This window comes from Gossypium arboreum, chromosome 13, assembly GCF_025698485.1.
Source record: "Gossypium arboreum isolate Shixiya-1 chromosome 13, ASM2569848v2, whole genome shotgun sequence".
Classification (NCBI taxonomy): domain Eukaryota; kingdom Viridiplantae; phylum Streptophyta; class Magnoliopsida; order Malvales; family Malvaceae; genus Gossypium; species Gossypium arboreum.
Window position 1 is genome coordinate 93,677,360 of NC_069082.1, and position 13,870 is coordinate 93,691,229.

General features: G+C 33.7%; 1 protein-coding gene across 2 annotated transcripts; it reads right to left on the reverse strand.

Moving 5' to 3' along the window:
• Positions 1 to 915: 915 nt before the first annotated feature.
• Positions 916 to 3,197, reverse strand: LOC108455765 (GTP-binding protein SAR1B-like). 2 transcript variants are annotated; one of them, XM_053024324.1, is made up of 4 exons: positions 3,043 to 3,197; positions 2,792 to 2,907; positions 2,326 to 2,457; positions 916 to 1,323 (listed from the first exon to the last, which is right to left on the reverse strand). In XM_053024324.1, the coding sequence occupies exons 2-4, from the start codon at positions 2,804 to 2,806 to the stop codon at positions 1,003 to 1,005; spliced, it is 468 nt and encodes a 155-aa protein (XP_052880284.1). In that variant the 5' UTR covers positions 2,807 to 2,907; positions 3,043 to 3,197; the 3' UTR covers positions 916 to 1,002. The 2 variants fall into 2 exon arrangements, with proteins under 2 accessions (XP_052880284.1, XP_017609799.1); XM_017754310.2 differs by having other exon boundaries at positions 2,792 to 3,197.
• Between the last annotated feature and the right edge of the window lie 10,673 nt (positions 3,198 to 13,870).

A 13,870-nucleotide genomic window follows, 5' to 3' on the forward strand; every position in this document is an offset into this window, starting at 1 on the left:
TATTGGACTCATAAATATTAAATAATACTATTTACAGACTCACTTATCAAATTTATGGCCTCGAAATTACTGTTTTTGACACTACGAAAAAACAGATTGTTATAATAAATTTAGTTAAAGAGGTAATATTGAGATTACTTCATAGATTTCCAAATCTTAATAATATTGAAAATGTGAGATTATGTTCGAAAGAAATGTTTGAAATCCAAGCATAGTAATCACGTTCCAAAATTTTATATTCCCACCGAAAATGAAAGGTTTCCAAACCTAAAACCCTCTAACTTTGAAATAAGATAAGCATAAAAATTAAATTTTAGAAATTAAAAGTAAAAGAATTGAATTTTAAGGTTGTGTTTGCATACCACAAAGTAATTGGACGAAAATGTAATTATTAGATTAGTCGTTGTACCATCTTGTAATTACAAAAAATTTTAATTCACTAGACATGTTTGACCGATTAAGCATAATTACACTAAAATTTTTATATCATGTTTGATAGTATAAATTGTAACTATATAACTACATAATTAAAAAAGAAAAGAAGAAACTAATATTATTTGTATAAAACCAACTTTTTAAAATTAAATTTTAGAACCGCATATGATAATTAGATCTGAGTATAATTGTTGATAATTAATCACCTAATTATTTTAACACTATAGAACTTAAAAGGGTGTGTTAGTCACATCTGTTTGATGGGTATAGAGTTAAATCACACGAGCAATTATATTAGCAATGACAGTGCCCTCTAAATTAACATCAGAGCCAAAATCATCATTCACAAATAAGTCATCATTACTTGTATGTCGCATTGTCTCGTACAGGGGGAGCTCCTTTATCATTTCAAACAAAATAATAATAATAATAATGGAAGGAAAAAGAAAAGGGGGAGGGCTGAAACACCTGCAACAATGATTTCTGAAATTGTTCCATCCAAACTCAATTCTGTATAAAGATATGATTAGGGAAAGAAATCAAAGTCTAAAGTTCCTGTAGATCTACCTACTTAATGTACTGAGAAAGCCACCTGAAACCATCTCCGTAACCCATTTTACGAACAATGCTACACATGAATACCTCAAGGGGTCGAACACTGGAGTCTCCCAAGTTGACTTTACCCTTGCCTGTGGTGAAATTGGTCAGCCCAAGGTGATACCGCAACTCGTCTTCTGAGGCTGCATATGGAATATCAATCTTGTTGCCCAAGATGAGGAATGGGACACTTGCCAATGCTTCATCAGAGAGCAGAGCGTCCAACTCCCTTTTTGACTCCGCAAACCTCTCCTTGTCATAAGAATCCACCAGGAAAACCACTGCATCCACCTACAAACACATTTCATATTGCTTTAGTTATGCTCGGCGTAGAAAGAACAGATAAAACGTTCTGGTAACCATTCTTTCCTTCATAACAAGACACCAGCAATAAAAGAGCCTCCGAAATTCTATGTGCAAGAGTGCCCACCCCACCAGAAATAACGCAAGGGAAGATGAATCAGAGTGAGCGTATATTACTAAAGACTAAAGCCAAAATACATGCATACACACATACACAAAAGTAGAAATTATTCCTGCCACAACTGTAATCTTGATATTGTACTCCAATTGCAGAGTGAAAACGCATTGCATTTGGCTAGAAGCAATCAAAACAGCTTCCTCCAAAGTTAAAGATGATATTCTTTGCCCCTCATGATCAGAAAATCAAATGAATATGACTACTAAAACCGTCAAATCCCAATTCATGCAACAAACTTTTACCATAGTTGAAACTTGAAAAATAGCCAATGTTGAATATAACTTATCATGAATCTTAAAAGATGAAAAAAAAAATCAAATAGTAAGAGAAGTGCATAGCTTTTTGTAAACAAAAGGCTAAATACTCAAATTGAGGCACAACCTTTAAGGGTTATTTACATAAGAGTTAATTTTTTTTAAATGGTTATAGAATGGCCAAACCTTTATGAAAATGCTCAAACGAAGCTCAAACCTTTCAAAGAGGTCAAATAAAGATCAAATCTTTTTTAATGTACTCCAATGACGGCTATTCAAATTTGTATATCATGCCTCAAATTATGTCTTTATTTTTTTTTTCCAAGTAACATCTAATTTAGTTGTCATGATATATATTCTTAACATGTAAGCACTTACCTAATTTTTTCTACAAATGAGGTGAATTGTGTGAAAACCCTTATTTTAACACCTTTTTAAATGATTTATCATTATATAACTATTTTAAAAAGTTTAACGCTTATATGAGCAACTTGATCTTGAGCTGACCTAACCAAAAATATAATACAATCACAAGGATTTGTGGGAAAAGAAACGTACCTTGGCATAGTAATCTTTCCAAACTCTTCGAGCAAACTGATGGCCTCCCAAATCAAAAGCCTTAAACTTAATTTTCCCAATGCTCAATTCCTCTGATGTAGGATGTTGTGTTGGCTGATGCTGAACTAACCTCTGCCAAATCACATCACCCAAGTCCAATATCCATTATAAACCAACTTTCAAAGACCCCATCATTGAACAAAGTATTCAACAATACCCCTACCCTTTTTTTCCCTTATGTTGATAAATAACAAATGAAAATCTTTCCAGTTAAACGAGTGATCTCTTCCATATACATAAAATAGTAGAACAAGTTTCACGGCCTTCATTGCCTTTTTAACTAAATGTTTACTAGCATTCAATCAGAAATAACAATACAAATTTATTAGAAAATGGCAACAATATTAACATAAATCTAATTCCCAAAATTGTGAAGCAAAACCATCAAATAAAATATGAAAGATACCTCATCTTTGAGCATGTGAAGCAGGGTTGTTTTGCCGGCATTATCAAGCCCCAAAAACAAGATCTTGGCCTCTTTTTGCCATAAACCAAGGGAAGCAAGGATCCCATAGATCCAATCTAGGAAAAACATGGTATAATTCCAGTCTCTTTAAAGAACACAAGTAAATAAAATTATAGAAAGAGAGAGAGTGTGTGAAATGTTTAGTTGGAGAGAGAGAGAGGGAGGGTGAGGGGGTAAATTTTCGGACCTACCAATCAGGTGTGGTGGTTTGAATCGAGGATCAATGGCTATTTCAATTCTGGATCGTTACCAGTAGCTGGTTTGTTGGATTCTCTTTTAATTGGGTTTAAATCTATTACTTAATAGAATTATTGAATTCGGATTAGTGCGTGGGATCTATTGAAACTCCATCAACAAATATTATTTGTCATTTTATATTTAAGTGTAACATCCATCTATGCCCCATTCTTATTTTGGTTATTTAAATTTACCTTTTTCTACATGGTATAATAACAATAATAAATTGCTAGAGGCAAAAAAGGGTATTCTTGTTAGTAAAGGTCGAGAATTTGGTGATAAAAATTATTCAAATACGAGTGGGAAAGTTCTTAATAAAACACTTTGAGGTCACGGCGATAAATTCAAGACCTTTAGTAATTCTCGTATTTCACACTCGGATTCCATGGATTATATGGTTGAGCTTATTAATATTCAAATTGATACTATTGGTGAATCGGACGCTTTTAAAAGGAATGGAAAAGGTTTGTAGGGATCCTCTCCTTCTGAATAATAAGGTTTTGTAATCACTCTTTTTCCTAGCGGTTTTATTATGGATTTGTCTATATTTTCGTGGAATTGTCAAAGATGTGCTAGTGTCAAGTTTCTGTGTATCTTTCGCGAGTATAACTTAGAGCATAAGCCAAATATTGTCAGTCCTCTAGAAATAAGAGTTAGTTTCACTAAAGTTGATAATATTATTGTTAAATAAGGCTTTCAGTTTTCTCATCGTGTAAAAGTTGTTAGATTCTCAGGTGGAATTTGGATTGGTTGGAAAGATCCACTTCGGTTTGAGGTGGTTCATAACCATCCCCAATTTATTTTGGTCAAGATCTTTGCCAGCTCTTAGCAATACCTTATCTTTATCACTTTTCTGTACGGTAACTCTGACAAACAAAAATAAAAAATGCTTTGGGAAGGTTTATATGCTACTATTCCACTAGAGGGACTCCCTAATTAGCTAGTGGGGACTTTAATGCCATTTTATCTGATTGTGAGAAGAAAGGTGGATGGGTCAGAGGTGTGTGGTGTTCTCTATTTGGGAAATTTATGGATACTATGACTTTGCATGATTTGGGTTTTCGTGGCCATTCCTTTACTTGGCACAGAAGGGGATATTTGAGAGATTAGACATGGCTATTGGAAATGAATCTTGGCTCAGCGAGTTTCCTAGCACGTTAGTTACTCATCTTCCAAGGCTTAAATATGACCACATATCGTTTCTTCTTTCAATGAGACTAGAGCTTAGAATTCCTAAGGAACGTCCTTTCAGATTCTTAGCTGGATGGCTGGAGCATCTGAGTTTTCCAACCCTTTCTAATATTTCTGTAGGACTTAAGAAGTGGAGTCAAACAATTTATGGTCATTTAGGCATTCGCAAAAGACATTTGGTGAAAAAACTCTCAAGATTACAAAGAAAGATGGAGGTTTCTAATTCTAGTTCACTCCTACATTCAAAGAGAGGAAGTCGCGAAGAGTTGGAAAATGTCCTCCACCATAAGGAACTTCTTCAAAAATAGAAATCCAACTAAGTTTTTTCATTGTCGTACCCTATAAAGAAGGAAATATAATCGTATTGTTGCTCTAAAAAGTAAAGATTGTTCTTGGATCTTTGATGATGAAGCCCTTCAACTCAAAGCTATTAATTTCTTCCAAAAGTTGTATGGCGACCAACCTAGACCCATGGGTATGTTACCTCCTAACTCTTTCCCTAATCTAGATAATTGTGATTCTCAATTTTTAGGAAAGGAGGTGTCAAATGATGAGATCAAAGCAACCCTTTTTTATATGGCACTGTTGAAGGCTCCAAGAAGTGATGGCTTCCAGACACTTTTTTTCCGAAAGCAGTGGGACTTAATTGGTTCAGAGATTTGTGAATGGGTGAAAGAGGTATTTGCTAGTAAGAGTATTGAGCCTGAGTGGAATAACACGCTACTAGTTCTCATTCCTAAAGTCCCTAGTCCCAAGAACTTTTCACAATTACGTCCAATTAGTTTGTGTTCTCCGATGTATAAATTGGTAATAGAAGTCATTGCAAACCGTTTTAAAATAGTTTTTTTGAAGATCATTGGTCAGGAATATGCATGCCTTATTGTAGGATGTAACATTACGGATAATATCTTGATTTCCCAATAGGTCATACATTTGTTGAGGAGTAAACATAGGAACAGGTATTGGATGGTAGTCAAAATCAATCTGGAAAAAGCATATGACAGATTTTGTTGGGGGGTTCATTGGGACTTCGGGTTACAGGTATTCCTAATATGCTTATTAATGTAATAATTTCTGCTATTACGAATTCTACCATGAAGGTGCTATGAAATAGAGCTCCAACGTAGAAGTTCAAACTTGCGAGGGGTATTCATTAGGGATGTCCACTTTCTCCATACCTTTTCATTCTTTGCATGGTATGGTCGGGTCATAGTTTTCACCATGCCATGAGGGTGACCTTTGGCAGCCTATTAGATTATCGATATCTGGCCCATTTCATATAATTTCTTTGTAGATGATCTTGTCATTTTTGGTCATGCAGATCCTCAACATTTTTTGGTACTTAGAGATATTTTAGAGAGGTTCTGTGGGTATTCTAGACATGGGATCAATGTTCAGAAAACTAACGTTTATTTCTCTAAGGGAGTGACCGATGTCATTGGGTTGTAGTTGAGTGAAGCCTTTGGATTTCAGAGGGTTCATAATCTAAGTACATATCTAGGCATAGCTCTCTTTCATGAAAGGATTTTGAAAAGTACTTTGCGTTTTTGTTATTGATAAGATTCATAGTAAATTAAATAAATGTGATGCTAAGAAGTTATCTATAGTTAGTAGAGCTACCTTGCCACAATCAGTTCTGTTATCTATTCCTAACTATTTCATGTAGTCCATGATGATTTCTAAAGGTTTGTGTGATGAGATTGAACACATAGTTAGGTAGTTCATTTGGGGATCATCTGAGGGCCATCAAAAAATGTCATTGGTTAGCTGGGAGTCTATTTGTCAACCTCGATCTTGTGGAGGACTTGGCATTAGACATTTGAGAGACCAAAATACCTTATTCATGATGAAGATAAGGCAAAGTTTAGTCTCTAAAAAGAATGCTTTATATGTTCAACTTCTTAGGTCCAAATATGGTATGAAAGAGGCTTTATCTGATTAGATTTCTCAGGGAAATTGTTCTGCTCTTTGGAGAGCTGTTTCGAAGGCTTGGCCCTTAATTCGAGAAAATTTTTGTTGGTCTATTGGTAATGGTAACATTATTAGATGTTGGAGAGATTCATGGATTTTGGATGTGGGCCCTTTGATTGATCATATTTTAGTCCATAGTAATACAAACTTAGACTACATGCTTAGAATCTGGATCTTTTTCTTCTATGGCTGTCGGAAGGAATTGTTAGGCATATTGTGAGTATTGCCCCACCTCACCCATCTGCAGGCCCTGACAATATTTTTATTACTAGGACTTCAAATTGTATTTTCTCTCTAAAGAGTGCTTACTGGCATATTCATGAAAGGGATTGGAGACCGAATGATACACAGTGGAATCTTTCATGGAAATTTTAGGGACCCCAAAGAGTCAGATTCTTCTTATGGCTTGTTTTAAATCACAAGTTGCTAACAAACATGGAGCATGTTAAGAGAGGAATAAGGTATGATAGCTTTTTTGTATATGATGTTATCATTCTGAAGATATTTTGCATGTTACTAGAGACCTTTCGACAGCTAAAGAAATCTAGATGCAAGCTCTTCCAAATGAAATAATTGGACGCTTCTTTATAGGAGACCTTATCAAGTGGTTAAAGGCTAATTTGAAAAGTCCTGTTAGATTAGTTGACGGTGAGGTAACTTGTTTATGTTTATTTGGCTTACTAACCTGGCGAATTTGGAAAAATCAAAATCTTTTACTTTTTCAAGGGGTTTCATGGAATACAGGTGAGATAGTTAAGATTTCATATATATGGGCAAAACAATCCTTTTTCTTTTCACAAGGAAGATGTATCTAGGCGAAAAGAACAAATTTCAGTATTTCAGGCACCAACTAGTTGGATCAGTCTTTGCACCAATGAGGCAGTTCAGATTGCTTCTAAAAATGTTGCAAGGGGAGCTATAAGGAATGTAAATAGAGAGTGGATTATGGGCTACAATAGAAACTTGGGCAAGTGTTCAATCTTTGATGCTGAATTATGGGGTAAACTTGATGGTTTAATCCTCATCCAAAACATGAGCTACGATGGTGTGAAAATTCTATCTGATAATTTGGAGGTGGTTAAAGCCATTCAGATTCTTCTCCGACAAGTTCGAACTCTGCCTTCATTAGATGTATTCATCACCTGTTGGTGAAAGTAAGATCCTGTGTCATTTAGCATCTTCCTAGAGAATGCAACAAAACTGGTGACTGCTTGGCCAAAATGGCTTTGGAAACAAACCAAGGATTGAAGACATTTGAGGAGATTCCAAGAAAGGTGCTACCACTTTCTTCTATTGCCCATTCAAGTGACAAACTCACACAAAGAAACATTATGTATTTAGTTTTATTCGTTTGTTTTACCTACCAAAAAAATTTAAAAATTTAAAAATTAATTTTTTTATCACTTAACCCAATAAGTATATGATTTCTAAGCAATACAAGGGACATCCCAAGAACCCATATAAGGACTAACTAAATAGAAGTTTGAACCCCTTTAGACTTAATAAATATTTCGTAATTTTTCATACCTAAGTCAAAAAGACTATTCAAATAGAAGTTTAAACCCCTTTAGACTAAATAACTATTTTTCTAGTTTTTCATACCTAAGTAAAAAAGGGGTATCTTTGTTTTCTTTGGATTTCCTATATATTGCTTACAAATCATATACTTATTAGGTTAAATGATAAAAGAATTAATATCTAAAATATTAAGTTTAAGTATTGTACATTAGAAAAAAAAAGTTTTATTGGGTTGCTTTGATACCAATACAGAGCCTCTTACCATTTGTTTTATTAGAGAAGTTTTTTTTGGGGGGGGTTTGAAAATTTATAGATGTGAAATGCCTTTGTTTTAAAAGTTAAAAGCTTTGGTTAGGAAGTTTAAGAATCAAATTGATAGAATTTGTAAATATGAAGAGTTAAATTTAATGAATTATTTAGAATGAGGATCAAATTGATTGAATTTGTAAGTATTTCGTTATCAATTTAACGATGAGTGCCCAAAATAGGAATGAATTAAAACGTTACTGCTTAAATTGAAAAAATTTTAAAGTTAGGTTACCAAAACAAGAACACAGGCATAGTTGGACGAACTATTTGTATAGTTTACCCTATATAAATTTAGAAAATTATTTTAAAAAGCCCTCAAACTATAATATCTTATTTAAATAAGTTCTTATAATATTTTTGCACCTAAATAAACCTTTTTTTAATCTATACTCATAAAAGACCTTATCTTTAATTACTTGGCATTTTTTGATGAGATGGAATTTAAAATAATAAATTACATAAAAAATTAATAGTGGAATTGGATAGACACTTTAGTAAAAAGAAGTTTTTATCTTTCTTTCTAAATTTTATCTCAAATCTAGTAAAAATTCTTTCTAAATTTTATCTCAAGTCTAATGGTTGTAAAAAATTGATGCAGCGAGTGTTTTTTTTTTAAATAGTAACGAGTTTTTCTAAGTAGTGGTATAACTTGAAATGTATCTTTAAAATTTCTAAATCAATAACCTAGTGTCAAGGGCCGCGGATCAAAGCCCGTGACTATTGTGTACAAAACATCTTATAGAGGCCAACTTATTAAATGGGGTTCATTTGACCCGTTTAAACTAATCTGACTCATGGAATCCATGAAGAAGCCCATCTACTTGAAGTCTTGATGGCCTAGTGAAAAACTCCAATCAGACTAGTGTTACCAGGGTAAATCCTAAAGGGATAAGATTGTATAGAGTTTAAATCCTTTAGGACTCTCAATTGTAGATAGGCTCTAATCTTGATCGTTGATGTAACTCAATTTTTACAGTTGATTTTGGGGAGCTCAACTATAAATAGAAGCCTTCCCCGTATTTGTAATAATCTCATTATGTTAAGTTATTCTTGAGTTAAAAATATATTGAGAGTATTTACTCAAACACTTGGTGTGCATTATTTTCTTGTGGCTTTTCAAATTTCTTGTTGCTCTTTCCGTTTCAAGTTGCTTTAGCTATATTTTTTGGTGCCTTAGATAATTTCTAGGAGAATTCTCATCTTTTGAGAGCTAGGCTAACTTAAGTGCATTTGAAGCGAAGAAATCGCCTAAGACCGCATGGATTGCGAGACTAAAGTTCTAGTCCTATGATAGTTGCTATCAGAGCTAAGGTTGCAAAGGCACCATTTGAGATTTCAAAAGGAGTAGATGAGCAAGTTCCAATGAAGACCCGTGGGAGTGTTGGAAAAATCAAAATTTGACAACGGTTTTCTTGCACAGCGAAAAATTAAAATTTTGAAAATCGATCTGATTTGTGATATTTATAGCAATAAACCTATTTTTTCGGTTTAGAGGATGGTCATTGTTCACGGCTTTTAACCAAACGATCTTCTTCGCCATTCTCGTACCACAAACTGCTTCGAGTATGAGCTCGAGCCAATTGAACTGAAACACAGAACTAGAAAAAGTTCTCCCCTCTTGGGGTGAAAACGAAAATTTTCTCTTCTTAATAGAAACTGAAAAAATTGTTATTTCAAATATATATTTAATAGTTGAGAATAAGTCCTCTCTAATTTTCAATAGAATAGCAATCTCTCAAAGTTGTGTTAATAGTTCTGCCAGTGTCATCTATTTATAGGAAAAGAAGGTAGAACCTTTAATGAGTTGTAGTGGTTTATTTCAAATAGAAAAACATCCTACTTAGGATAGGACTAAGGTGGATAGCACACCCTAGTATTTCTACTAGGGTTGCCGCCCCCTTCATGTCCATGAGGGGTTTATGGGTTTCTCTCACATCAGGTCCAATTACGAGTACTTCTTATGCCTGTTTGACTCAGTACTCTATAATGTGATCCAATCTGATTCAATTTTTCTATTTCTCAAAATAAACTTTAATATTTATATATAAAACAAATCTCTCATCCGTATATTACCCTAGTAAAATTTTTATGATTTTTTCTGTGATAAAATTTTGAGATAATATTTTCAATATTTCACAACTCAACATGTTCACTATGATTGAATGATTTATTTTTGTTTTTGGGCTTCAAAACAGTCCAAAAAAAATAAAATCATTCTTCAATCATTTTTTTAAGTAATCCTATATAGGATTGCAAATTTCCATTTCCGTTTTCATTTCCATTTCCATTTTTAGAAACCTACATTCATTTCCAAACGATTCAATTTCTCCATTCTGGAGAAAACCATAACATTCCTGAATGTTTCCCATTTCTCTTTTTCTATTACCATTCCTGAATGTTTCCTATTTCTCTTTTTCTATTCATTTTGTTCATTTCTCTTCAAACACGCAATTCATTTCTAGTTTCAATGAGCTAGCAGAGAGACCGATTAGACATATGTAGTTAAGGCTCAAATGATTTATAATTAAGTTTCATAATTTCTTCTATTAATTATAGACTCATTTAGTCATTAAGTCATTCCACTATAGTATCGTGGCTGAGCTCTCCCCAACGACATACTATTACAGAAGCAACTACTTAGTGCACATCCAATAACCTTGTCATAAGTGTGTTACCCTCATAAGATATCATTGATCTCTTTGGGATAATATCTGTTCTTCCAATATGATCCTATTTTATCTCATGGTAATCATTACATCTTCCTTCATGAAAAGTAAATTAGTATTAAATAGTGATCAAATCAAACATCATAAAGACGGACGACCCGTGGTTATGTTTACTTTTCATCAACCATGTAATGCCAATGAGAGGATATCATATACCCATGTTTTGGGCTATAAATTCCTCTATTGTGAATGATGCTACATACTACAAAAGTCATCTACCCAATGCACCAACTTTCAGTTCCTTATATATTTAAACTCAGGCTTTTACTTACATCGAAGTGTACGAGTAACGCATACATAGTCCTTCATCCACTTAAGACTTAGGTATGTCACACTATGAATGTCACAAGGGAATAAATCCATAAACAGATTTAGGATCTATTTTGCTTGGGTCTTGTCTGATGTGCTGTCAGTCCAGTCAGTCACATCTATGTCTCTATCTTCTAAGAGTCATCCGCTCTGATGCCCAAGACAAGGCATCTCCCCAATTGGACTTGATAGATGACATATTAGTATTTTAATCGGTTTTGTCTGCTAATATAAGTTGTCTTTCCATTCTTCGATCCGACCATGTAATACCACTTAGTATTAGTTAAAGAATTAGACAACCAACAGCAACATTTGCTTCTATTTTTTGCATGCAAAAACCATGTGAAGACAATTATAGAAGGTATAATAATTTAATCAATATTTTTTTTATTAACCAATCTATTCGAAAAAGTTACAAGTTTACAAATGAATATACTACACTCAGGGTGCCAGATCCAACAGTCTCCCACTTGCCCTAGTAAAGTAGACGAGCCATATTCCATATTCTAATGCTCTCCACATGTTTCTTAAAACTCCTAGCTAGTAGAGTCTTGGTAAACGGGTCTGTAAGGTTGTTCTCAGATACAACCTTGACTGCATCCATAGTTCTGTCTGCAACTGTCTCCCTTATGATATGATACTTTCGATTGATATGTTTTGTCCTCTTTTGATTTCTCGTCTCCTTGGTATTAGCTATTGCTGCACTGTTGTCACAATAAAGTGTGATAGCTTTTTCCATACCAGGAATGACTTCAAGATCTATGAGGAACTTTCAAATCCATATTGCTTCTTTAGTAGCCTCAGAAGCAATGACATATTTGGCCTCCATAGTGGATTTAGCAGTACAAGCTTGCTTTACACTTCTCCAAACAATGGACTCGCTGCCTCGGATAAAAACACAGGCTCATGTCAATTTTCTTGAATCTCGACACATTTGGAAGTCAAATTTTGTATATCTGATCAGAGTAAGGTCTGCACTGGAATACACAAGCATATAATTCCTTGTTCTCTATAAATACTTGAGTATATGCTTAACTATTTGTAGTGCCTTGGTCCTAGATTGGCCTAATGTCGACTGACCAACCCCGCTGCAAAAAAGATATCTAGGTGTGTGCATAGCATAGCATACAAGAGACTTCCTACTGTCGAAGCATAATGAACCTTTCTCATGTTCTCTCTTTTTTTCTCTATATTAGGACAATCCTCTAAAAAAATATGAAATCCTAATACGGGGGGGGGGGGTTGATTTCTTTTTTGGAATCGATCATTGCATAATGCTCTAATATCTTGTTTATATATGAAGCCTAAGACAGTGTTATCACATTTTTATTTGGATCCCTCAGGATTCGAATACCTAGAAAAAAATTAGCTTTTCCCAGGTCCTTCATGTTAAATTGTTGGGTTAACCACAATGTAACATACCAAAATAGGGTCTAGTCAGAACAGTAGTTTTCAAACCACAAACCCAAAGTAGAAATAATTATTTTATGAGCATTATGAGGTTTATGATATGATTGTATGTTTGTGTGAAATTTTCATGAAGAAATTCTATGCCTAAAGTGTCCAATTTGACTTTATGGACTAAATTGAATAACTTACAAAACTTTTGTTCTAGAAGCTTCAAGCATAAAATGGTATTGGATTATTAATTAAAGGTTCTTAAATAGAAATTTGATCAAGTTCTAAAATTTTGGACAAAAATGGGCATGAATAGGAAAAACTAGAAAGAAAGGCCTTAAGGGCATTTTTGTCATTTGGTAAATAAATAAATTAAAAGGGAAAAAGAAAGAAAAATTTTTCCATCTTCTTCTTGCTTGTGCCGAAATTCCAAGGGTCACCATAGCTAGGGTTTTTTCATCTTTTAAGCTCAGAAGTAAGTGCATCCTAGTCCTATTTTTTATGTTCTTTGTATTTTTTAAGTTGCCATCAATCGATCTATCCATTTCTACCCTTTATTTGAGCTATGGTTCATGTATGAAATTTGACCCATGTGTGACATGTTTGTATTTTGACGTTTAATGGAAGAATATGAAAGTTTGATCTGTAATGAACATATTTTACTAAGTGTTTTTTAGTGACAACACCTAAAAAGGGCTTATTTGTAAAAGATGTAAAAATAGGTAGTAGAAATGTGAAATAAAGGAAAATTTGGGCTGATATGAGCATGGTATAGGTTCGACTAGGCTTGGGTACCCAATAAAATGCATGCATTTCATTTTACGAGCCTAGGGACCAAAGTGTAAATAAGTGAAAAATTAGGTGTAAAAAGGTAATTTTACCTAAGTATGAATTATGGGTCAATTCAAGGAATGTGAGTATTAAACAAGCTAAATTTGGCATTATAGATCAAGAAAAACGTGATTCGAGACTTGATCGTGGGAAAAATAAAGTTTACGAGGATTAGGCTCGTTCTTATCATTTTTGCACCAAGGTAAGTTCATATGCAAATTATGCAATGTGTACCATACTTTAAATGCTTTAATAATGCATGTATGGTAAGTATTTATATATTTAATTTAATGTTGTATCATGTGTTTGATGCCTAAATTTTATTATGTAATATGCTTTGATTATTCCATAAGTTTGTGATTGGTGCTATGAGCATTGAAATCGGCATTATGAGAAAGTTTGACAGAGAGGTGGTATCGAAGAATCCCGTTTGAACCTTATGAGTAGTTTAGGATACAAGTGACATGTCACTAGGAAATTGTGTAATCTGAAATCATGAGTTATGGTCTGTGTTCATGATTTATGTGAC